Source organism: Gracilinanus agilis, chromosome 4, assembly GCF_016433145.1.
Source record: "Gracilinanus agilis isolate LMUSP501 chromosome 4, AgileGrace, whole genome shotgun sequence".
NCBI lineage: Eukaryota > Metazoa > Chordata > Mammalia > Didelphimorphia > Didelphidae > Gracilinanus > Gracilinanus agilis.
In genome coordinates this window covers 70,291,878-70,318,194 of record NC_058133.1, presented here as the reverse complement: position 1 = coordinate 70,318,194, position 26,317 = coordinate 70,291,878, and the positions used below count along the sequence as shown (strand labels likewise).

General features: G+C 33.2%; 1 protein-coding gene across 1 annotated transcript in view; it reads left to right on the top strand.

The window, feature by feature from the left end:
• The window catches only part of COP1 (COP1 E3 ubiquitin ligase), a 317,833-nt gene that overhangs the window by 119,977 nt on the left and 171,539 nt on the right, over positions 1 to 26,317 (top strand). Inside the window, exons 9-10 of the mRNA XM_044674889.1 lie at positions 3,340 to 3,397; positions 18,625 to 18,739. Of these exons, the coding sequence (XP_044530824.1) occupies positions 3,340 to 3,397; positions 18,625 to 18,739 (173 nt within the window). The remainder of the gene's footprint in view (positions 1 to 3,339; positions 3,398 to 18,624; positions 18,740 to 26,317) is intronic.

Here is a 26,317-nt window from a genome sequence, read left to right as displayed (position 1 = left end):
AGAGAGAGAGAGAGAGAGAGAGAGAGAGTTACTCCAGCCTGGTCTGAAGGCCTGAACCAGGCAGGGCTTCAGAGGCCCAGCAAAGGTGGGGCATAGAGGTTAATTAAACAAGGCTAGCCATGAGGCCCCTTCCAAGGCAGGAGGCCTCTTTGGAGGCTAGTGCCTCCAGATAAGCCAAAGAAAAGGAGTCAGTCTTCCACTTACCCACGTGGCAATCCAAAGGGAAGCAATTTTAGGAGGGTACCTAGAGTAGCCATCTCATTATTTCCCACTGAGTTGTATTCTAGGACTTAATCATATCTTCTCTTCTATCTCTCCCCCCTCACTCTTTCCTTTCTGTGTTATTTTTATAAATTATTTTCTCCCATTAGATTTTAAGCTCTCTGAAGGCAGTCTACAGATTACTTTGATAGGCTGAAGTAAATACTAAGTTGTAAATTAAAGGAAGACAATTTGTATTTGGCATAGCAGACTAGAAAAGATAGAGATTATTCAAGTTACCCTAAATATATAGACTCACAGATATGAATATAAAAATGAAAAGACCCTAATTAGTGAATCAATCAATTTATTGATTAACTGACATTTAAGGAATTAAACCTCTACCTTCAGTTCTCTAATGTCTACTACTCTATGTCTATCATGCCATGCTGTTACCTGTTATCTGAGTTAATGTACCTGAATTGGTTGTGAATTAAAGCAAGATAGTTAGGTATGTGGTCTGATAAAATACAAGAGATAGAGATTATTCAAGTTACCCAAATACACAGAATCATAGATCTGAATGTAGAAATGAGAGGCCTTGATTAGTGAATTAATAAGCATATATTTAGTACAATATTCCAGGTACTGTGCTAGGCTTTGGGTATATAAATTCTAAAATGAGACAATTCTTGCCCATCAGAGCTTACTGGAGGTATGTAATATATTGATATATAAATAAACGTAGATGTCCACAAAGTAAAATACGCTGTGATGAGGTAATTGACAATTGTCAGGAAAGGTTTCTTGAATGGAGGAAGTGTTACTTGAAAGGAGCAAGGGGATCCTAGGGAAAGAGGTGAAGAACAGGAGAATTTTAGCCATAGTCATAGTTGAGCAAATGCACATAGATGGAGGAAATTATGATACAGGGAGTAGCTGAGAGACCTATTATTGGAATAAAGATGGGGTGAGGAGAAATGATATGTAAATGGCTTAGTGAAGGGAGAGACTAGATGTGAAATCAGAAACCCACTTTAATGGTCCCAGGAAGAGGGGATAAGGGACTGACCTGGGGTAATTCTGGATTTAGGTAAGTAAACATTAAGTGATTACCATATGCAGGGCTCTCTGAGCCTTTGACATGGGGGCTTCTGCCTTTAAAGTTGATAAAAAAAAAAGCAAGTTCCTGCTGAGAAAATCAAATTGGTTCTTAGTGTAAAATTCTGTAAAATTACCCAAGCCATGTTTCTTTGACTCTGAGTTAAGTTCAGAAGTTCAGCTTTCCTCTTTGAGATAAGTTGTCCTATAAATCACTTTAATTCAAAGAAATATATTGTCTCTACAGATCTTACTGTCCCATCTACAATTAAGGGAGACCTGTTACTGGGGCAGTAAGCCTTGCAAAATGTGAATGGAACTGTTGTTATTTTTTGAAATGCTGTCTCTTCTTCAAGAAAGTTTGGACTGTTACCTATGCAGTTGGATACCGCCAATGCATTTTTCCTAGCAACAAGATGGAAGGAGGGTTGTTGTCAGACTTGAATTCCAGACTTCAATCCAATCATATTGGGGTTTTTAAAAAAAATCATTTCTGATACCAGACTTTGTAACCAGTCATATTGTTTTATACTTCTTGTTTTTTGTTCACTGATCTTCCTGAAACTATATTAAGGCTGATGACCCCTCCCTCGGGGTTCTTGGTCATTAAGAGAGGGAATTGACCTAATTTATTGTTTACTGCCAGCGTATTGATCGTGCTTGCACTATTATTTCTCAGTTTACACTAATTTTCAAATGTAACATTGTCCTAGAGGAACTTATAGCTTCAACTTCTGTCTGTGAGGATTATAGAAAGCATGATGTTAAAGAAGCTAAGAACTAGGCAAAAATGCTATGAGAAATTCAGACAGATTTGTACTTCTGTCTAGAGTACAGAGAGAAGTAAAGGACAGCTTCATGAAAGAGGTTGCTTATGAATTGGCCCTTATATGAAAAGAGGAGGTACTTCTGATTGAGATGGATGAGAACCCTTGAAAGAACAGGAACTGACAGTAAAGGCACAAAAAAGGGAAAAAGAATGAAAATGGAAGATGGAATGTAGCTAAGCTTGTTTAATACCTGGTGTATGAAGAATGGTGTAAGAACATAACTCATATAGATCATATTGAATGAATTTTTGGATAATAGGAGTGATGTGGTACATTATGGGAGTATTGGGCATAAGTATGCAGACTGTATTAAGAGAGGAGAGACTAGAGTCCAGGAAATCAGCTAAGATTACCTTAGTCTAAGGGAGAAAAAAATAATCTTTTGCCCCACTGAGATGCCTTCAGGAGGGGCTCTTTGTGAGAATGATAGCCCTGACTCTTATTAAAGATTTCCAATAGAATATCTTTTGGAAGATGGTTATGAGTGAATGTCCCTTGTTTGCTTTGTTAATTTTATTTGTTTTAAAACCCTTACCTTCTGTCTTAGAATCTATACTGTATATTGGTTCCAAGGCAGAAGAGCAGTAAGGGCCAGGCAATGAGGGTTAAGTGACTTGCCCAGGGTCATACAGCTGCTGTGTAGTGTGTCTGAAGTCAGATTTGAATGCAGTATCTCCTGTTTCTAGACCTACCTCTCAATTCACTGAGCCATCTAGCTGTCCCTGCTTTATAAATTAGTGAAATCAATTAGATTTTTTTAAATTTTGATGTTTGATATACATTTTTTCAGAACAATGTTCATGATATCTGAAGTCATAGAAAAAGGTGGTGGTAATAGCTTAATACTGTAGTTTAGATAGTACATTTTTCTTTTAATATGAAATTCCATTCCTAATATTTTATATTTATGGGATTTGTTTGCCCTCTGGATTTTCTTTCTCTTTTTAAAAAAAATATTTTACCTTCTGTCTTAGAATTGAAAATAAATATTGGTTCCAGTGCAGAAGATTAGTTTTAGGGGTAGGCAGTTGGAGTTAAGTGACTTACTCAAGGTCACACAAAATTTGAATTCAGGACCTCCCCATCCCTAGGCTTGGCTCTCTATATACCAAGCTAGATATCAAGCTGATCCTGCTTTTTCTGTTGATATTAATTAAAAATTAATGATAATACCATTGATGAAGCCTTCTTTCTTTTCTTTTTGCAGTAGTATTATTGATTCCACCGAATATAGTCAACCTCCAGGTTTCAGTGGCAGCTCTCAGGTAAGAAGATACATTTAATTGTTCCTTTTTCAATAAAGACAGAAAGTAATCACTTGGGTCTAAGAACTTTGAAACACTTCTACATAAGCCTACATTAATAAACCTTTATTTAAAGTGGCAATATTGTTTCAACAACAATCATTAACAAATCTTTATAAATGACTGACAATAAACCAGGCCATTGTTAGGTATTAGGAATACAAAGGGTTTAAAAAGCTTTATTTACCTTTAGGAAACTTAAAAGTCCCAATAAGGGAATACAACATTTATAACAAGAAATATTATACAAAGTAGTCTGTGATAAGATCAAAAGACAAAGATTAAGACAAAATATTCCAGGATAATTTAAAGATTTGAATTTATGTATTCTGAGCAATTGTCAAGGAATAGTGAGGAAAAGTGATGAAATTATACTTGTGGTTTCTGCCAATTATGACATCAACTTTATAAAGTAAAAACACCTCCTTTATCACTACAATCTTTAGTTCATTATGTCTAGTCTAAGTTGATTCTGAAAGAATGATAAAAGGGTTTTGAACTTGCATATATGAGAATACTATATCCATTAGGTATTGATTTCTCCTATTAAATAAGGAAATGTCAATGATAGTGAAAAAAACTTCTTTAAAACTGTTGGGAGGGGTAGCTAGGTGGCTCACTGGATTGAGAGGCAGGAATAGAGTTGGCAAAACCTGAGTTCACATTAGGCTTCAGACACTTCTGAGTGTCTTGTGTAACCCTGGGCAAGTCACTTTACTCCAGTTGCCTAACTCTTACCACTCTAATGCTTTAGAACCAATACTTAGTGTCAATTCTAAGACAGAAGGTAAGAGGTTTTTTTTTAACCTCTTAGGCTAATTCCTCCACTACTTATATAATATTTCACATTTTCTTTGCCATCTTACATGGTGAGCTTAATAATGGGAAACATTTTGGAAAGTCTTGTGCTGGTGTTGAAAGACTATAGTTTGATCTCTTGGAACTTCTTCATGCCATATTTTCCTCTTATTATATATGGATGATAACCCACTGGATTCTTGTGACAATAAAGTAGTAGTAAATGTTGGAAACACTTGAAATAAATTTAGATAACAAATTGTGTTGTCTTAGTGATGGTTGAGAAATGTTTGCCTTTGATCTTTATGTATGCTATTCTTATGGTTGTTTTGGACTGATTTTTACATGTTGATTAGATTGACCATTTTGTTTAGAACATCTATAGTAAATTGAATATACCACATTGAATCATCTTTCATTTTGGGGGGAATTTGTTTTTCTCTCCTTTTCATCTTAAGATTTTTAATTGGCTTGATGACAGACTGTTCAGTTGCCTTTGTTATTTGTTAATTTCAGTATCAGGAAATTATTAAATGCTTAAAAACAGACATAAATTGAATTAGACTTTCAAAAAGAAAAGAATGTGCCTTTCTGAATTATACATATGTATATCAAGTAGACTAAAAACAAGATGAAGATACATTTTGAACAGAAGACATTATTTGAGAATTCATAAATACTTTTATATTCTTTTTGTCACTGATTTTTTTTAATGAGGAAGTGTATACTAGAACTTGGATTATTAATCTAACACATTCATTCTCTAGGTAAGCTTTTACTTGTTTAATTTTTAAGTATACTGCTTATCAAGATCTTGTGAATAAGCTTTCAGAGTGAATTGGATCCTGCAGGTTGTGGTTTGTATAACTTCAGACAAACCATTAAGTACTCTGACTCTTTTTAGGATCTATTCACAGAGTTCAATTGTATTGAGAGGAACCTGGTTCCATAGTTATTTGGTAAGTCTCTTTTTTGCTCTTCAATTGAATTCTTAGTAACTGGATTTGTGGAGTTTAAATGAGAATTTGTCTCTTAGTTTTCAGTTTGAAACAGGTTAAAATAGTTTACTTCTAGTTGAGTTAATATAGTGCATAGGTATGTCAGTGTTTGGTTGAGGTGATTCCCAGAAGGCAAAGCTATTCATTAATATAGTTATCATATTTAAGCACCTTTTGAACTCTTTGACTTCTGTCCTTCATGAGTTTATTTTAAATGTTATTTAATTAGTTCAACAAACATTTATTAAGTTCCAGTAATGTAATGTGCTAAGTGGTGCAGTAGATACAGGTCCTGAGTAAGAAATGGTCCCTTTCTTCATGGGAGTTAGGGCAGCATAATACAAGAAGTAGCATTTGGGCCATGCCTTGATGGCTGTCTATCATTTTAGTGGGGGATATTCTAAGTTTAGAAAACAATATTAAAGGTAAGGATGTAGGAATATGCAACTTTTTCATAGGAAATATCAAATAGTTCAAGCTGCAATACATTGTATATTAGGGAGTCCCATAAGATATAGATGAAAAGAGGCCTTGTAGGTAAATTTCCCTCTAAGATGGAGAGGCAGAAGATAAATATATAAGTATATTTACATATATATATGTATACATACATATATATATATATAATTGATTGATAAATTTGAATTCAATTCCTGATGAAATTCTAGAATGTAATATTAAAAGAATGGTTTGCAAGCCTTTAAAAAGGGAAACAGTGGTCATTAGTAGTTTTAATTCATCAAAAATATTTAATGGCAGACTAACTTAGTTTACTTTATTAATAGGACTTTAAGACTATGTGATCAGGAGAATGTTATAGAATACTTGGCATGTGACAGAATCTCTTTTAATAACCTCATGATTAAGGAAATGATAAACACATATTTACATGATAGGACAGTTAGATCAGTTTTGAATTAGTAGATTTGCTAGATATTTAAAGAAAAGTGTTTTATGGATCATTTTCAGTCTAATATGAGACCTTTAGTAAAATATTCCAGAGATTTCTCCTTGATTCTATTTACGTAAAATATTTTTTTAAATTAGTGATTTGAGTGACATAAGGGCAACCAGCATCGTGAAAAGTTTTGAGTTAATACTCTATGAAGATTGAATGGAAAAATGGGGGTATTTAACCTGGAGATGACAAAATTTGAAGTGAACTATGTGGTAAATATGGTTGTCTTCAAAGGTGCTATCAGGAAGATAGGGATTAAATTTGTTCTTCTCATCCCTAGAGGTCAGAACTGTGAACACTAAATAGAACTTGGAAAGAGACAAATGTAAATGTGATATAAAAAGAATTTTCCTAAGAGTTAAAATTTATAACTTTAAAATTGTATTTTACATATACACATATATGTATGTATATATATTCCTCTCTTTTCTCTGTCTCCTCTGTCTTTGTTCTCATTCTTAGTCCATTGGTCCAATCTTCATCTTGTACTTGAAAATCAGTATCATCAAGATCAATATCAGTATACATGTCTGCCTGCATTCTCTAGTACTAGATATATCTTTATTCACTCCTTGTAACATAATGGACTTGGAGGAATGGTAGATATACTCTTAGTACCTCTGCTACCCTCACTAAGCGGTAACCACTCATCTTTTGAAACTCATTCTGAACGTTTATATCACCCTCTTCATATTATGATTTTTTAAATCACGAATCTCAAGTAATTTCTCTTTTTCAGAGAGGTATACACTTGATTCAGAGTATTTGTTTCTACCTGAATCCTTACCCTCATGCTTGGAACTTTCACTGTACATATTGATGTCTCCTCAAATATCTTGGCTTCTCGGTTTATCAGTCTCCTAGTTAATTGACTTTGTAAATTCCAATGATCTTTACTTTTACTCCATCTCAGACACACACAGATCATATCCTTCGTTTCATCATTAACCATTATTTGCAATTTTTTTTAAATTTCATTTTATTTTCATGAAAATCTTTCTTCCTTCTCTCCTCCCTTACCCCATTTAGAAAGCAAAAAAACAACAATGTTACAAACATATACAATAAAAGCAAATTATTTTGTTTTCCATATGTCCCTCTCAATTTTTGTATCTTTTTTTGTCATCTTTGACAATACAATGAATGTTAAGTAAAACATTTGTTTGAATTTGAAATCTCTAATAATTTTTGATTTGTACTATTTTTTCATATACAGTAGTGCCTTGCCATATCACGGTTCACTTATTGCAGCTTCACTGTATCTCGGGGTTTTAAAAAATATATATCTAATTCTGTATTGCGGAGTTATACTTATAGCAGCACATTATTGACTATTGGAATGAAAGGTGACCAATCATGGTGCTGTGTTCTGTATCTGGGTGCTAATTGGTTCAGTGAGGGTGGGAATGGTTTATAAAGCCTTAAAATATACATAAATAATAAAATAAATATAATGTTGCCACTTTGCAGATTTTCACCTATCGTGGGGGTCCCAGGAATTTAACTCCTGTGATAGGTGAGGGATTACAGTAAACCAATTATTTATAAATGCCTCTTCTGTCCCAGTCAACTAGACATATGCTATATGCTAGATTCAAGGGTAGAAGTGCAAATAACTAATCACTACTTTCATTGAGTTAAATTCTAATGGAGGAGGCGAGTATATAAAAATATATTCCTCATAAACATATAGTTAATAAATACAAATACATAAAGAGTAGTTAAATATAATGTGGTTTAGGAGAGAACGTAATAATCCTTCCCTCTTTCCAGGCTCTGTGATACTGTCAAACTTGTCTTTGTTCCTTCTGTAAGACATTCCCAATTATCTCTTGATAAGCTTGGATTTTTCCTTTTGAGAAGTACCTATTCATGTTCTTGATCTTTTATTTATTGGACAATGGCTGTCATTTTTATATAGTTGAATCAGTGGCTTATATATTTTGAATGCTAGTGCTTTATCAGAGAAACTTGCTGCAAAGCTTCCCTTTACCCCCTGCCAGTCCCATTTCCCTTCTAATTTTAAACACTTTCATTTGATTGGGCAAAACCTCTTCATTTTTATGTAATCAGAATGTTGTACTTGATCTTTAATGTGCCTGTCACTTGTTTTTACCATGAATTCTTTCCCTTTCCACAATTGTAAACCTTATTTTATTCTTGCTTTTTATTTATTTTTATTTTTTTTACCTTGGAGTTGTATTTTCTTTTTTTAAATTTTTTCCTTTTTAAAAATTTTTAAATATCTTAGAAAATTTTTCCATCGTTACATGATTCATGCTCTTTCTCCTCCCCTTCCCCCCAAACCACCCTTCCACTCATAGCAGACATGCATTTCCACTGGGTTTTACATGCTCAAGACCTACTTCCATATTAATGATAGTTGTTCTGGGGTGGTCGTTTAGAGTCTGTGTCCCAAATCATATCTCCATCATCCCATGTGTTCAAGCAGTTTTTTTTTCTTCTGTATTTCTACTCCCACAGTTCTTCCTCTGAATGTGGCTAGTTTTCTTTCTCATAAGCCCCTCAGAATTGTCCTGGATCATTGCATTGCTGCCAGTAGAGAAGTCTATTACATTTGATTTTACTACAGTGTATCAGTCTCTGTGTACAATGTTTTCCTGGTTCTGCTCCTTTCACTCTGCATCAATTCCTGGAGATTGTTCTAGTTCACATGGAATTCCTGCAGTTCATTATTCCTTTGAGCACAATAGTATTCCATCACTATCAGATACCACAATTTATTCAACCATTCCCCAATTGAAGGGTATCCCCTCATTTTCCAGTTTTTTTGCCACTCCAAAGAGGGCAGCTATAAATATTTTTGTACAAGTCTGTTTATTTATGATCTCTTTGGGGTATAAACCTAGCAATGGTATGGCTGGATCAAAGGGCAGGCATTCTTTCATAGCCCTTTGGGCATAGTTCCAAATTGCCATCCAGAATGGTTGGATCAATTCACAACTCCACCAGCAGTGTATTAGTGTCCTAATTTTGCCACATCCCCTCCAACATTTATTACTTTCCTTTGTGGTCATTTTAGCCAATTTGCTAGGTGTAAGGTGGTACCTCAAAGTTGTTTTGATTTTCATTTCTCTAATTATAAGATATTTAGAACACTTTTTCATGTAACTGTTGATAGTTTTGATTTCTTTATCTGAAAATTGCCTGTTCATGTGCCTTGCCCATCTATCAATTGGGGAATGGCTTGATTTTTTTGTACAATTGATTTAGCTCCTTATATATATGAGTAATTACACCTTTGACAGAGTTTTTTGTTATAAATATTTTTACCCCAGTTTGTTGCTTCCCTTCTAATTTTTGTAGCATTGCTTTTGTTTGTACAAAAACTTTTTAGTTTAATATAATCAAAATTATTTTATATTTTGTAATTTTTTCTTGCTTGGTTTTAAGAACTTGCAAGAGTCCTTGCTTGGTTTTAAATTCTTTCCTTTCCCAGAGATCTGACAAGTATACTATTCTGTGTTCACCTAATTTACTTATAGTTTCCTTTTTTATGTTCATGTCATTCATCCATTCTGAATTTATGTTGGTGTAGGGCAGGGGTCAGCAACCTATGGCTCTTTCTGCAGGAGCCATAAAGTCAATTTTTTCCAGGCGCTGTTACAGGAGCGCACAGTGTGAGCACTGTGTTGCTCTCACAAAATTACATTTTTAAAAATGTGGGGTTTATGGCTCTCACGGCCAAAAAGGTTGCTGACCCCTGGTGTAGGGTATGAGATGTTGATCTAGACCCAATCTCTCCCATACTGTTTTTCAAATTTCCCAGCAGTTTTGTCAAATAGTGGATTTTTGTCCCAAAAGTTGGGCTCTTTGGGTTTATTATACACTGTCTTGCTGACGTCACTTACCCCAAGTCTATTCCACTGATCCTTCTGTCTCTTAGCCAGTACCATATTGTTTTGCTGACCACTGCTTTATAGTACAGTTTCAGATCTGGTACTGCCAGGTCACCTTCCTTCATATTTTTTTTCATTATTTCCCTTGATATTCTTGATCTTTTGTTCTTCCAAATAAACTTTGTTATATTTTTTTCTAATTCAGTAAAAAAGTTTCTTGATAGTTTGATAGGTATGGCACTAAATAAATAAATTAATTTGCGTAGGATGGTCATTTTTATTATGTTAGGTCATCTTACCCATGAGTATTAATGTTTTTCCAATTGTTTAGATCTAGTTTTATTTGTTTGGAAAGTGTTTTGTAATTGTGTTCGTATAATTCCTGTGTATGTCTTGGCAGATAGATTCTTAAGTATTTTTTGTCTATGGTGATTTTAAATGGCATTTCTCTTTATAACTCTTTCTGCTGAAATGTGTTGGAAATGTATAGAAATGCTGATGATTTATGTGCGTTTATTTTGTATCCTGCTACTTTGCTAAAGTTGTTGATTATTTCCACTAGCTTTGTTGTTGATTCTCTAGGATTTTTTAAGTAGACCATCATATGATCCACAAAGAGTGATAGCTTGGTCTTCTTATTGCCTATTTTAATATCTTCAATTATTTTTTCTCCTCTAATTGCTACTGCTAGTGTTTCTAGTACAATGTTAAATAATAAATATGATAATGGGCATCTTTGTTTTACACCTGAATTTAGGAAAGGCCCTTCTATTCCTATACTTTCTAGTGTTTTCAATAGAAATGGGTGTTGCATTTTGTCAAAGGCTTTTTCAGCATCTATTGAGATAATCATGTGATTTTTGTTTGTTAGCTTGTTGATATTGTCATTTATGTGAATGGTTTTCCTAATATTGAACCATCCTTGAATTCCTGGTATAAATCCCACCTGATCATAATGAATAACCCTCGTGATCATTTGCCTGGAGTCTTTTTGGTAGTGTTCTGTTTAAGATTTTTGCATCTATGTTCATTAGGGAGATTGGTCTGTAGTTTTCTTTCTCTGTTTTTGACCTACCTGGCTTTGAGAACCGTACCATATTTGTGTCATAAAAAGGAATTTGGTAGAACTCCTTCTTTGCTTATTATGTCAAATAGTTTGTATAGTATTGCGATTAGTTGTCCTTAGAAAGTTTAATAGAATTCACCATCTGGTCCTGGGGATTTTTTCCTACGGAGTTCTTTGATGGTTTGTTCAATTTCTTTTTCTGATATGGGATCATTTAAGTATTTTATTTCTTCTGCTGTTAATCTAGGCAATTTATATTTTTGTAAATATCCATATCATCTTGATTGCTATGTTTATTGCCATGTAATTGGGCAAAATATTTTTTAATGATTGCCTTAATTTCCTTGTCATCAGAGGTGAGATCTCCCTTTTCATCTTTGATACTGTTAATTTAGTTTTTCTCCTTCCCTTTTTTTAATTAGATTTACCAGTCCTTTGTCAGTTTTATTTGTTTTTTGAAAGTACCAACTCAGTCTTATTTATTAATTCAATAGTTCTTTTACTTTCAATTTTATTAATTTCTCCTTTCATTTTTATGATCTCTAATTTAGTTTTTATCTGGGGATTTTTCATTTTCATTGGCTATTCCCATGCCTGGATTTCTTTGTTCTCACCTTCATATCCAGGGTTCCTTGACCTTTTTAAAATTTCGCGTAAAATCTTTTCTTGTTCAAGAATTCTTTCCTGGTTATCTTTAATGTTAGTGACTTCCTTCTGAGATTACCTTCTGTTTCTTATCTTGTGTATATATGCATACAATATATACACAAGTATGTATACATACAGTAACTTGTATGTATACATAATATATCTAGTATGTCATTTATGATTGTATAGAGTCTCCTTCTATGTGAACTCCATTTGACCAGAGGTGATATTTTGCCTATTTTCATATCCCCAATACTTGGCATATTGTGTGGCTCTGTAGTAAAAGATTTAACAAATGCTTTTTTGGAGACTGTGCTTAGAGAGAGAGAGAAATTTAAGAAGGACAAGGTTTACAATTTCTAAAGTTATAATTTATAGTATTCACCAAACAAAAGGCAAAAATCTACAATAAGATAAACAATTACAGTGGGAAGTTAACAATTTTGTTTCATCAAACAGAACAGTAGATCCTTAACTTCAAGGGAAAACTAAAGAATTATTTAAAAAAAAACCCCAACTTTAAATTATTCTTTAACCACTTCTTTTTCAGCTAGTCTAAGGAAAACTCAAGAAACCCTGGTACTAATTAAATTAATAGAAGACATTTTAATTTCTTTTAGCCTAACTTTTTTTTTTTTTTTTTTTTGCCAAAAAAACCTGATATTTATTCAAAGTCCCAAAAAGAGGAAAAAATTACAAAGATGTTCACCCTTGTTCCACTCTCCCTTTCTGGTCCCCTTATCCCCATTCCAGAGAGTAGGACCCTGGGTGTGGGAAGCCAATAAGAGAAGAGATAAAAATCTGAGACTCCTCTTTAGACCCCTTTTGTGATCCTTGTGATTTCTTGTTGAAAAGTATTGTGGTCTTATTGAAAAGCTTTACGTTCCTAGCAAACCTGAATTTAAAAGGTTAACACTGTTAACACAGCAAGGAATGCTGCTGCCTGGTATAGCCAAGGCCAAAATCTTAGCGGGGGCAATTTGATCCTGAGAGGGATACTCCCCAACTTGGCTTTCTGATAAGAAACTAGTCAAAATTCAGCCTTGGCCTTGGTCTATTCTGAAGCCAATGTTTTGTGTTTTGATGTGACATAATTTGTAACTTCTGCACATCTGCAAAGTTTCGGGGGGTTCTTTTGTGTGAAATAAGTCTTGAAATATATATATAATAAACTCCATACTCCTGGAGCCAGAGCTGGAAGCATGAAGTAAAAGACAACTCCCTTGTCCTGTCCTTATTTCCTTATCAACTAAACTGTCCTTATCAGATTATCAGAGATGATAAAGAGATCTAGCTTGACACCTGGGTAAAATCAGGTGTAGAAGCCCTTCACATGAGGTCATCCAGTGCAGGTTTTATAGAAAATCTTGGTGTCTAGAAGGAGCTTCTTTTCTTCCTCTGTCACTGTGTTGATGGCCACACCCTCATGATCAAAATACCCTTCACATACAATTTTATGAATATAATTCTTCTAATTGGTGGGAAGATCATAATTAATAACCAAAGATACTTGATAGACCTCAGTGTCTCTAGCCAGTAGGTCAGTCAAAACTCCTTCATGATTATATCACATTCTTTTTGGTCCCTGTCTCCCTGCATTGGAGAGACAGTAGAGTTATGAGCATTCATTTTCTCAGTGAACCAATCCATCTTTTGGCAGATATTGATGAAGATAACAGCTAGAATAATATAGTCAAGTGTTTTATACAGATCACTCAAGGTATCTATTTGCTTTCAAATCCTCCCATTCCACATTTATGTAAAACTGACAAATGCCTTTCAATGTCAACTCCTCATTCTTGACCATAATCCCTGATTGGATCTTTTAGAAACTTCTTAGTCACTTTCAGCACATCTAAGGAAGAATTCTTAATGACCTGATCAGGCTTCTTCTCTTTTTAGGAACTCAGGCCTTAGATTAGAATAATGTTAAAAGATTTTTAAGTATCTGAAATTATTTTGGTATTTATTTTTTATTGATATTTAAAGAAAGTCTGATTAAGTTTTTCATTTAGGTTAGACTAAGAACTTTAGAGGTAAGTACTATAATTTTGTAAGTAATATAATTTTGGAACAGGTAATCTAATCTAAATAGGGAAGGAGGTGGAGTCTCATGACTGAGGTTTGGGGGGGGGCACAACTAGTTAAGGAATGAAGGTATGGCTGACTGGGCACCCTCCTGAAGTATAGGCCCTGATAATCATGCTTTAATGGCAGTAATCTTTTGTGTTTTTTTTCCCCTAACAACTTGTAAATGTATCTACCTTTCCTCAGATAGATTCATAGCTAGATTTTTAATTTTTCAATACACATTTTTTGTTTAAATGTTTCACATTTCCTGGCACTAAACAGACAAAAACAAATGTTTTGGTAATTAGGTATACTAATCAGTGCACCAATGTTCATCTGTTTATACAGGACATATTGCTTTCAGACTTATTATGAATTGTTTCTTTTTGAAATTAATTCAGGTTGTACCCAGTAACCTGAGCCAGTAACCTTGTATTTTGTTTGTGATGTTGGCCTGACATTATTTGACTTACATCTTGGATTCATTAATCAGGTTGTTTATAATTTTTGGTAGTTTTTTTTTTCCCCCTTAAAATTTAAAACATTTAAAAACAAACTAGACGCTGTAGCCATTGGAGTTTGTAATGTCAACTTACGATGAATTTTCAGTTGGTTTGCTTTGTATTTTCCTAGATTGGCTCCCTGTTTTTCATTATTCTTATGTTACAGTAAAAAGTTAAAAAAAAAAGCGTATGTTTATTCTTTAGCTAGAAGATTTAATAGTTTTAAGTTTTATCTTTAAACTTCTTAAAATTAATGGTCTCTTAACACATTTTTCAAATCAGTATTTTTTTTTCTTTCTATCCTTGACACTTGACAGAGATCTTTTGGGAGGACTTTAGATGTTCTGTTTGTGTCTTGATAACTCTTATAAAATATTTAATGATAAGCCTTAAAGGTAACCTTTAAAATTGAGGTGTTCCTAACTGTTGGTTTATTTTGTTTTGTACAGAGCTCAGGAATTATTAAAGGGTACACTATAAAATAATACATTTATTATTTTATTTTTTATATTTTTATTATTTTTATATAATAAAATATATTTTATTTATTTATTATTATATTATTTTCATTCCAATTTTATTTAGAAAATTAATTTTTTGCAGGATTCATTCATATCTTGAACACTTTCTAGATGTCAACAGTATAATGAAAAATTGTCATCCTAATGTAGGATATATGACATGTTAATTATTGGACTTGAAAATAAGAGGTTTTCTTATGATGTCATTGTAATTATTATTTTTTATTGTTCCAAGAATTGGAAGCATTCATCTTTAAATGATTTCACTGCTTTTATATTCTTGGCAAATTGCTTAGACAGAATATGTAATGGAATATTCTCCATTGTGTATTTCACCTCTGTTTTTAATTTAATTCTGTTGAGAATCATTTTTTACTGTTTTTTTAACTGAGATTTTTGAAAAAATTTGGAAAAAAAATTTAATCTGTACAAAATTGCCTTCTCATTATTGACTTGTTTCATTATCATTTTCGCTTATGGTTAATTTCATAGTATTGTATACTTTTCATTTGTGCGTTTTGCTTCAAGGTTTGAAGAATATGTGCACACATAGCTGTCTTGGCTAAGGTGGAGCTATAATGAAGTTCCTTTAATTTATTTGGCAGTTATAAATCTAATTTATACTTGGCTACATTGTTACATTTCTTTAGTGATAAGTTTAAAAGATAAAACTGAGAACATTAAGAGATTTCAAGGAAATGTTATGTAGGATTTTAGAAAATGTGCAGTTTTTCATCAATACAGTTATCTAACTGCTAATCATACACTGTGAGGCCCTACCTCTATATTTCTTGTACTTTGAAGGGACAAGCTTCTAGACTGCTCACTGAATATCTCTTCTTGGGTATTCCTCAGGCATCTTAAAGCCAGCATGTCTGAAACATAATGATTCTTTCCTCAAAACCTATCTTCTAAGCTTCCTGTTTCTTTTGAGGATATTATTCACTCAGCCTTAAAACATTGGAGGCTTTACCATTTTACTCATTTCTATTTCTTGTCAAGGTTTGTCAACCCCAACCATTCCCTTATTCATCTAGACCAGTGGTTCCCAAACTTTTTTGGCTTACCGCCCCCTTTCCAGAAAAAATATTACTTAGCACCCCCTGTCACATACTATCACCGCCCCCTTATAGTTATTCACCACCCCCAAATGCACCTGTGGCCATCACCACCTTCCCTGGATCGCTGCAGCACCCACCAGGGGGTGGTGGCCAGCCCACTTTGGGAATCACTGATCTAGACACTATGGTACACATCTTTGTTACCTCACACCTAGACTCTTTTTAAACCCCTTAGCTTTTGTTTTAGGATCAATACCAAGGGATTAGTTCCAAGGCAGAAGAACTATAAGGGCTAGACAATTGAGGTTAAGTGACTTGGTCATGCAGCTATGAAATGTCTGAGGCCAGATTTGAGCCCAAGACCTCCCATCTTCAGGTTTTCCTTTCTATTTACTGAGCCACCTAATTGCTCCTCACAGTTAGGCTATTGCAACAGACTGCTGATTGGACCCACTTCTGCAGATTGCTCTTCCTAAAGCCCAAATCTAACCATGTTGCTCCCTGATCCCTTACCTCCTTCAATCCTACCAATGGCTTCCTATTAATTTTGGAATCAAATATAAAGTACTGTTTTGCTTTTAAGACTATTTATAATATGGTCCCTTCCTGCCTTTCTGGTCTTTTTATGCATTAATCCCCTCTCGATATTCTGGATCCAGGATATTGACCTCCTTGTTGTTCTTTGAACACATTCCATTTAATTTTTGAGTATTTTCATTGATTTATCCCCATGTCTAGAATACTTTTTCCTCTTCCTCTCTGATGCCAGCTTTTTTCAAGTCTCAACTAAAGTCCCACTTTTCTACATAAAGTGTTCCCAGTCCTTCTTCAGCTCTTTCCCTTTTATTCTCTATATAATGTTTTTTGCTTATAATTTTTTATTTGTTGTATTCCCCATTAGTAACTGCTTGAGATTAGGAATATTTCTTGGCTTGCTTTGGCAGAGCTTAGGACAATGCTTGGCTTCGAGGAGGAATTTTAATAAATGCTAGTTGACTTGGTTAGACTTGTATGCAGGGGAAAAGAAACTTTTTGAATACAAGTACTATTTGGTTATTGCTTTTGTATTTCCAACCTTTACCAGGGTCCCTTGCACATTGTAGGTACTTAATATAAGTTTGTTCAACTTGAATTAGAATTTAAATCAAATTTTCCTCTTTCACTAAGCATTTTCTTATGTTGTAGGTAGAGCCATATGCCTCAGTGTAGCACTTGCAAAATTATCATTGTATGAACTAGCTGGAAAAAATATTATCATACAAAAATGCCAAATGACCGTAGACCAAAAAAAGCTAATAATTTCTAAGAAAACAAGAGATCATTGTGGATTGAATGGTCTAGAAGACAACAGGAACCAAGCATATACTAATGGCCTGAGTAAAATATTTAATTTGGGAAGTAAATTTGGCACATAAAATTGAGTAAAAGGAAAGCAAAATAGAAGTATTCATGATTAATTATTATTTTGTTTTATCTATCTAGACTATTGCCTATGAGTACATGTAATGTGAAATAAAAAATATATGTATTATTTTTGGCATAATCTAAGAACATTTTTCATATCCCACAATGATTTTATTTGTGCAATTCCATAGATAAATTCATTTGTGACCACTTTGGAAGAGAAAAAATAGAATTGGTTTAGCAAATTTTCCCCATAAAACCACTCATGTGGTTTTAAAAATATTTTCCATTATAGACCAAAAATGCAATGCTATATATTATAATATAGTTTAATGAATATTGTTTTTAGCAGAATTAATGTGCCCTCTCATTTTAGATGATATGCCATTCCAATTAATTAAGAAGTTCTTATAATGCTTGTTAAATTATTTAAGATAGTTCTCCTACTAATGAGAGGGTCTGGACTTATGATTTCATTATGTAGGAAGCTCTAAGTGAAGAACTTTTTTCTGTCAGTTCATTCTATGGTCTTAAAGTGTAGCATAGAAGATAAACTCAGGGTCTTATAGCTAATATGAACTCTTCCTGATCTTTCTGATCCTGAGGCCAGCTCTCTTTCTCCTAAGTTGTTCTGTTTCCTGGAATTAGTAGTTGTCTCCATTCATCAGACAATGCCATAGTATTCCTTTCGCTTATTGATTATTGTCAGTTTCTAAAATTTTTAGTGATCTCTGTGTTGTGTGCATATGTATACTCATATGCTGCCTAAAGGCCTGGACCCCCTTTGCTGGCTATCAAATCAGACAGTAGATTCCAGTTTGCAAACTTACTTTATTGTGAAAGGTTGCTGATTCTTTCTTGCATTTTATTTTGAGTAATGTAGACTTCAGATATTATTTCTATAGGTTTTGAATCATATATGGAAATTTCGTTACCTTTAATCATTACTACTAATCTGTCTTATTTTTTCATACAAACAGAAATTAAACAAAAAATCTATTCGGTTTCTGTTTATGCACGAGACACTGTCAGGCGCTGGGAGTACAAAATCAAAGAATAAAACAATCTTTATTTTCAAAAAGCTTATATGTACAAAAGATTTTACATTTTTAATGGATAAAGTATCATACTTGGCAATAGTGTAAAATCTGCTAATGAATCTGAAGTAGTTATTTTAATTGTTTACTTTAAAACTCAAATATAAAGATGAACTTGCAAGAAATAATGCATAGGCAGATATTAGTTTATATAGTTTTGCTTCATATTCTAAATATATCTATCATTTGTCATCCCCTTCTCAGACAAAGAAGCAACCTTGGTACAACAGCACATTAGCATCACGACGGAAACGCCTCACTGCTCATTTTGAAGATTTAGAGCAATGCTACTTTTCTACAAGGATGTCTCGTGTCTCAGGTACATTTTCCATTTGTACTTTAAAATGTCAGTGCTTAAATGTTAGATGAATTTTACATTTTTTTAAGCCCAATATGTAGAAAGATTGCTCCCTGTAACTTAGGAGAAAAAAAAACAACAATTTAAACCACATTCTTGTAAATAAGGCAGTAACTTCAAGTAATTAGTGTTTTGAGAAAGACCTAATTATAGGAAATTAGCACCTATATTCTTTTTTCTAGAAAGAGAATTTTAATAGACATAGATCATTAATCAGCAAACATTTATTAAGCTCTTATTTTATGCCAGGTACTATGCAAAGGTCTGTGGGTGGATGAAGAGTAAGTGTTTTTCAGGCATGGGAGCCAGCTTACATAATGGCATAGAGACAGGAGAAGAGTGTAGTTTCCCTTAGGGGAAAGCAATTTGATAGAAGATTGGAAAGGTGCAGGCAATTAGGAAAGTAGGATTTAGAAGCAAATTGCTGAATATCAAAGAAAAGCAGTAATAAGTGCATATATGCTCAGTAAAGATGAAATTCTTTTATTGTCATTGAAGAGATAGTCTTTGGTTTAAAATCTTGCCTTCTGACACTAAGTTGTGATACTGTATGCAGTTCGCTTAACTTTCCTGAGACCCACTAAAACCTTGCTCAGAATTACTTATCATTTAGTATATTCAGGATACTGAAATCTGTGTTCATAACAAATATCATGTACTGGATAATGTGAACAAATTCTTTCTTCCATATTGTCAGTCATTGAAATGGGACTTAAATTTTCTTTGGAGTTGTCCTGTTTAAAATTCTTAAAACATCTTAGAATATGGATATTATGAATGTAGGTAAAGGCAGAATGGTAGAGTACAGTGGTGTCAAACTCAAATAAAAATGTGTATTATACCAGACCTAAGGGTCCCAAGATGGGGCTCATCTTGACTTAGAAAAAATTGCATATGAACATTATCTTTGTATTATTGTTTCTTAATTTCTTTAACTCTTCTCCAGTTGCATTTTAATCTGATTTGTGCAGCATTTTGGAGTGATCCCTGTGTTTGATACCTCTGGTGGAGTGAATAGAGAGAGCCAGTGCCAAGGACAGGAGCGCCTGGGTTTAGATTCTGTCTCTAGCACATACTTGTTTGTAATCCTGAATAAATGACATAATCTCGCTGATCCTTAGGTGATTCTTGAAGAATGTAAATTGAAGAGCAGTTAGCCATCTGTTTTAGTAGAAATGGTTTATTGAGAAGAGTTTCTTAGATCTGTGTGCCACTCCTTGCATTTTATTCTCACGCACACACATTATACATTTATCATTTCCTCTTAAGATTTTAAGAGAACCATCAATATTGGTATATGGATTTGCTTAAAATTGATGATAAACAATTTTTTATCTGATGAACATTCTTTGCTACATTGGAATAAACCTTGAATGAGCTGTTTCTGCCAGCTGTATTAGTCAGTGAACTGTATCATAAATGTAATGAATTGAAAGTGACCCAAGTCCTGAATTCTTCCTCTTTGTCTTCATGATGCTGACATTTATGTATTGGAAATGGTAGAACTCTAAAAATAAAACATGGGGAAATTGAATAAAAGAAGACTTAAGCTTGAATATTTTGTTTATAGAAAGTTTTAAAATATCTCCCAAAACATTTATTCCTTTATTATTATTATAAGTAATAGTAGTAGTTATAATAGCTGTAGCAGTAATAACTTATGATATCATCAGTATAGGAAACTTCTTTTTGTAGAAACTCCTTCCGATGTAGATTGAAAATTTATCTGTAATTTGTAGTCAGATAATTGCTTGAGGACAGAGTAGTGACACTTAGATGCTAAATGACTTTCTCATTATCACAGAACTAATATGTGTCTAAGGGAGGACTCTCTAGGTTTTCCTGACTTGAAGGCTAACTACTTCTACACATTATAATAAAATGCTTATCCATATGTTGTTCAGTTGGTTTCAGCTGATTCTGACTCTTCATCAACTTATTTGGCAAAGATACTGGAATAGTTTGTCATTTCCTTATCCAGTTTATTTTACAGATGAGGAACTGAAGCAAACAGGGCTAAGTGACTGTCCAAGGTCACACAGTAAGTGTCTGAGACTGGATTTGAACTCATAAAGATGAGTTTTCCTTATTCTAAGCCCAGTGCTCTATCCACTATTATTGCTACAGGCTAGGTGAATTTATTTTACTATGGTATATTTTCTCTGAGGATAGGCTTAGTAATTTTTTAAAGGCAAGGAATATTGGGTCCAGTTACTTTTTTTTAATCAAATGGGCAAAATTGATTTAGAGAGAGAATGTTAATTCCTTATGTCTTAGGAATCACAAGGGCATTTTATGACTTACACAGAAAGCTAGTCCAAAGAAGGTCTATTGATGCATTTAAATAGACCTTTCAATTCACTGTAACTTTTATATCAGTTTGTTCGTAATCTAACAAATGTCCAAGTAGTTATATATACTTTTGTTATATTTACTTTCATCTGAAAGTTTCTTTTCAACAATTAGTTATGAAAAGTAAGCTAATAATAAATGCTACTGAAACTGGTTACGACCCTTAGGCCCTCTGGCCAGGGCTACTGGAGCCCTGCTGGAGTAAGCCAGGGCTTGAGTACATAGTCTAGCTTGTTAAGCTAGAACTCTTACTCTATCTAACTGGTTAAGACAAAAGCATTTGGAAAGAAAGAGAAAAGGATTCATGGGTTTTATGCTTAAATAACATTGAGATGAAATTGAAGTAAAGACATAACATACTGATAGAGACTAATTAAGATTTACAGAGATTTAGAAGGTTCTATTACAGTTGAGGGTCTCCTCTGGAGGCTAGTTCCTCCAGGAAAAAGCCAAGGAAGAGAGTCAACCTTTTCTACTCACCCTTGTGGTAGTTCTAAGGAAAAATATAAAGCAGTCCAAGGTCCTCAGCCAGAGCTCCTCCAGGGTCCAGTTCAAGGTGCAAGTGAAGCATCCCAGGAAGTTTTTGCAATTTATAAAGACCATTCCTTTCGTCACTTCCTGTGCTTTCCTCCCATTTTACATGTACCAATTACAACAAAGGCTTTGCTTAGGACTGCCCAGGGGGCAGTCAGTTGATTCTAATTCATCACCTACTTTTGCACATGTGGGTTACAGACCTCCCCTGCTTAACGATTAAATGGGGTGCGTACACTTTTGGTGATTAAATCTAAAAATGGGCAGGGTAGAGTTAATCTTCACACAGTTTTGTTATATGCCTTGTTTTGCCTTCCTGTTTCATGTATTCATTAAAAATTCTTAAAATCTGGATTTTTTTAAAGAGAGAAACTATGACAAATGTTTTTTGTCTTCAGGCTTTCAGTTGAATTTAATCACAATCACTTTAGCCTTTAGAATGTAAAAATATAAAAAATGAAACTGCACTGTATTTGTAGACTGCAAAAAATAGCAATATCTTGTTTGATTTCTTAATTTATTGCCATGATTTGAATAAGAGAAAAGACTACTCTTCTATATCCCTCCCATCTCTTGCTAATATTAAATCTGTATGTAGCCTAGTGTCTACAAAGCTAGTGTCATTATTTTCCAATGTACAATTTTGTATCTTTGTTAAAAAAGTAATGTTACTTTCATAGATAGCATTATAGTAATGATGACGACTTCTAGTAATAAAATTAATAATAGCAGATGACTTTATATGATAATTTAAGGAACCCCAACCATTTATATCCATCATTTCACTTGATTATTATTATCTTCTTGCAAGGGTTTGGTTTTTTCCCCCATGGTAGTGTTGCTTAATTTTTTCAGTCATGTCCAACTCTTTGTGACCCCGTTGGAGGATAATTTTTGCCTTTTCTTTCTAACTTTACAGATATATAAACTGAGGGAGTAGGGTGAAGTGACTTGCCCGGGATCACACAGCTAAGCATTTGAGGCCAAATTTGAACACAGGAAAATGAGTCTTCCTGACTTCAGGCCTGGCCCTCCATCTATTTTGCCACCTAGTGGGCTGATGGTAGTATTACCTCAATGTTGTAGTAAAGAAATGGAGCCTCAGAAAATTGGCTGGTCTATATTAAAGATATGATTCACACATACACTTAACTGTTCTGAGACCAGCATTTTTTTCTGCTACACAAAGCTGTCTAGCTTCTTTGGAGGTTCATGGAATGTGGTATATTATTTTATTCTCTTTTGATAGCGTAATTACTATAAGATTTTTTTTTTCCTTTCTAACCTTGTGACTTTATTAGAGTAGGGAATTACTGATGAGAAAACTTCAAATTTGTAACTATTCTACCTGGAGCATTGAGAAATTAAGGGGACTTCAGTGATGAACTCAGATTGTCTCAGACAGAACTTGAACCAAATCTTGTATAAGACAAAGATCGAATCTTTTAATTTCTGAATTCAATGACTCCTTTTTTCAGTGATTATCCTTCTTAACCTCATTGCAGTTTTTGACATTATTGACCACCCCACTTTTCCTCTCTTGGGTTTTGTGGCAATATTGCCTCCTTTGTCTCATCTTTCTCAGTCTATTCTTTTAGAACATTCATTTCCTGTCACCTAAGTATTCCTGCCTGGAAAAGGCTCTAATGTTTGACTTTTTTACCCTTCTATTTGATTTCTTTAATTTTGTGTGTTTCCCTTGTTTTAGTTAATATCTATAAATATGGCTCCCAGATTTATATATTCAGACCAATATTTCTGAATTATAGTCTCTTATCTCTCATGACCAATAGTGTCTGGCACATAATAATAGGTGCTTATTGATTGATTCTGACCCTTCTCTCTCTAATCTCTCTAGTTAGTTTCTGAGTTCTTTGAAAAAATAGTTTTTTTTTTAAAGTAACAGATTTTTAAAATTAATTTGCCTCTTCCACTTAACCTCTTTCCTAAATAAGCAAATTTCTTTTTTCTTCCATATATTATTTAAGTAGTCTTTTTTGTAAGTATTCATCTCTTTCATCTAAATTATCAGTTTCCTTGGCATAGAAATAGACAAAACAGTTTATAATTCTTTTATTTCCCATTCGTTTGTTGTGAGTTCTCCTTTCTCAGTTTTAAAACAATTTGGTATTCATCTCTCTTTAAAATCAGCTTAGATAATTGCTTATCTATTAATGTTTTTTTTCAAAAAATAACCCCAGTTTTATCCATATAATTGGTTGTTTCCTTTTTGGTTTTATTATATATTATTTTATAATAACAGTATTATTATGATTTTCATAATTTGTTTATTATTTTTCTTTTTGGTTACTTAGAGATTTTTGGTGATAGGTGGGTTTTTTAGTTGTGTGCCTAATATATTTATTTATTCTTTTTCTCTTTTGTAGTTGAAAGAAAGCATTTAGAGATAAAATTTCTCCTCAGAATTGCTTTAGTTAAATACCATACTTTGGTATATTGCCATATTACTGTCATTTTTCTTGATGATAGTTTCCATTGCTTATATAATTTAGTGCTTTAAAAATGTTTTATAAAGTCTCCAATTACTTTTGAATCTTTTTTAAAGGACCTTTTATTGATAATTATTAATAATTTCTAATCAGTAAATATTGCATCTATTAATTCTGCTTTCCTATATTTTTTGTTTAGTTCTTGATTCCTGATACATGGTTGTTTCTTAAGTTGCTCTGTATATCTAAATTATTCTGTAATCCCCAGAGATATATCATCTCTCATTTAAAAATATATCTATTCAGATCCTTAATTTATTTCTTGTTCATCTTTTGATGAAATTTGTCTAGGCCTGAAATTAAGGTCTCTGACTATTATAATTTTATTTCTATTTTATAAGTTTTCTATTTTATAACTTTATTTGTTGTTCTAATTCACTTGTTTTCCTTTTGGTACTGAGATGCTATCCTATTAGGTACACATTTATTATGCATTTACTATTTTCTTATTTCCTTTTAACCTTTGCTTCATGTTCCTCCAACATATGAGTTTGTTTTACTTGTGAATATTTCTTTACCTATCATACTCTCCTTCTTAGAACACATGTCTCACATCATTATCCTTGTATTTTCCTATTTTTCTTTTTACTTTAATGTATTTCCATACTAAGATTTATATAATTTTTGTCATTTCCTCTCCAGTTCAAAATTCATCTTTTTTTTTTTTATTATTATAGAAAAGAGAAGGAAAATAAAAGTTGGGAATCTGTAATCTCTTATTCAATCATTCCATCCAACCAGTCATGCCTATTCCTTTTTTAATCAGGTCCTTTTCTCCAGTATAGATTTAGTAACAACTAAAACAACAATTCTCCCCTCTCTCTATCCTCCCTGCCATTATTCCTTGCCAGCCTTGGATCATCTGAAACTCCAGCTGTCCTGAAATTCGTCTTACCGGACTTTGTCATGCTTTTGCATTAATCTTTTGCTTGCTTGCTGGTTTTAAAAAATATTTTTATGTTTCTTTTAAAAAAATGTAAGTCAGTAACTATCTTCTATCTGCATCTATATTGCCTTTATTTATTAGACATTTGTTCATTTCCTTTTTCATTAAAATTGTTTTCCTTTTTGTCTTTTGAATTTCAATCTTGTGTTTCTTAGGGAATTGATAATTATCCTACCTTTTTTTCTGATGCATATTATTTCTGTTGTCATTTTTTCCCTTCTCTGTCTTAATTTTTAAGACATAATGTTTCATTTCCCCAAGCATCCTATCATTCTCTCTGATCAATGAATTCTTTTATTTGTAAAATTTATATCTAGAAGTTCCCCTCTTTACTTCCTCTATCTTTTATTTTTTATAACAAATTTCCATATAAGTTTTCCAAAGTCATATGATTCATACTATCTTCCTCCCTTCTTCCCTATCCCCTCCCAGTGCTGACAAACAATTCAATCTGGGTTGTATATGTATTCTCATGCAAAATATATTTCCATATTATTTATTATTATTATAATTTTTATAGAGCCTGTACCCCAAACATATATCCAAATAAACAAGTAATAAATCATATGTCTTCATATGCATTTCTACTCCAACAGTTCTTTCTGGAAGTGGATAACATTCTTTTCCTTAAATCCTTAGAACTGTCCTGGATCATTCTGTTGCTATTAGTAGAAAAGTCTATCACATTTGATTATTCCATAATATTGCAGTTCCTTTGTTTAATGATCTTCTGGTTCTGCTTATTTCACTCTGCATCAGTTCATGTAGGTCTTTCCAACTCTTTCTGAAATCATTCTGTTCATTATTCCTTAAAGCACTATTGTATTCAATCATCACCATCATATACCACAATTTGTACAGCCATTCCTTTATTGAGGGACATCCAATTCTTTGTCACCACAAAAAGAGCAACTATTAATATTTTTGTACAAGTAGGTCCTTTCCTTGTTTTTTTTTTATCTCTTTGGGATACAGACGCAACAGTGGGATTACTGGGCCAAAAGATATGCATTCTTTTATAGTCCTCTGGACATAATTTCGAATTGCCCTCCAGAGTGGTTGGATCAGTTCACAATTCCATCCGCAATGCATCAGTATCTCAATTTTGCCACATTCGCTCCAATATTTATCATTTTTTTTTACTGTCACATTGGTCAATCTCATAGGTGTAAGGTAGTAAGAGTTGTTTTAATTTGT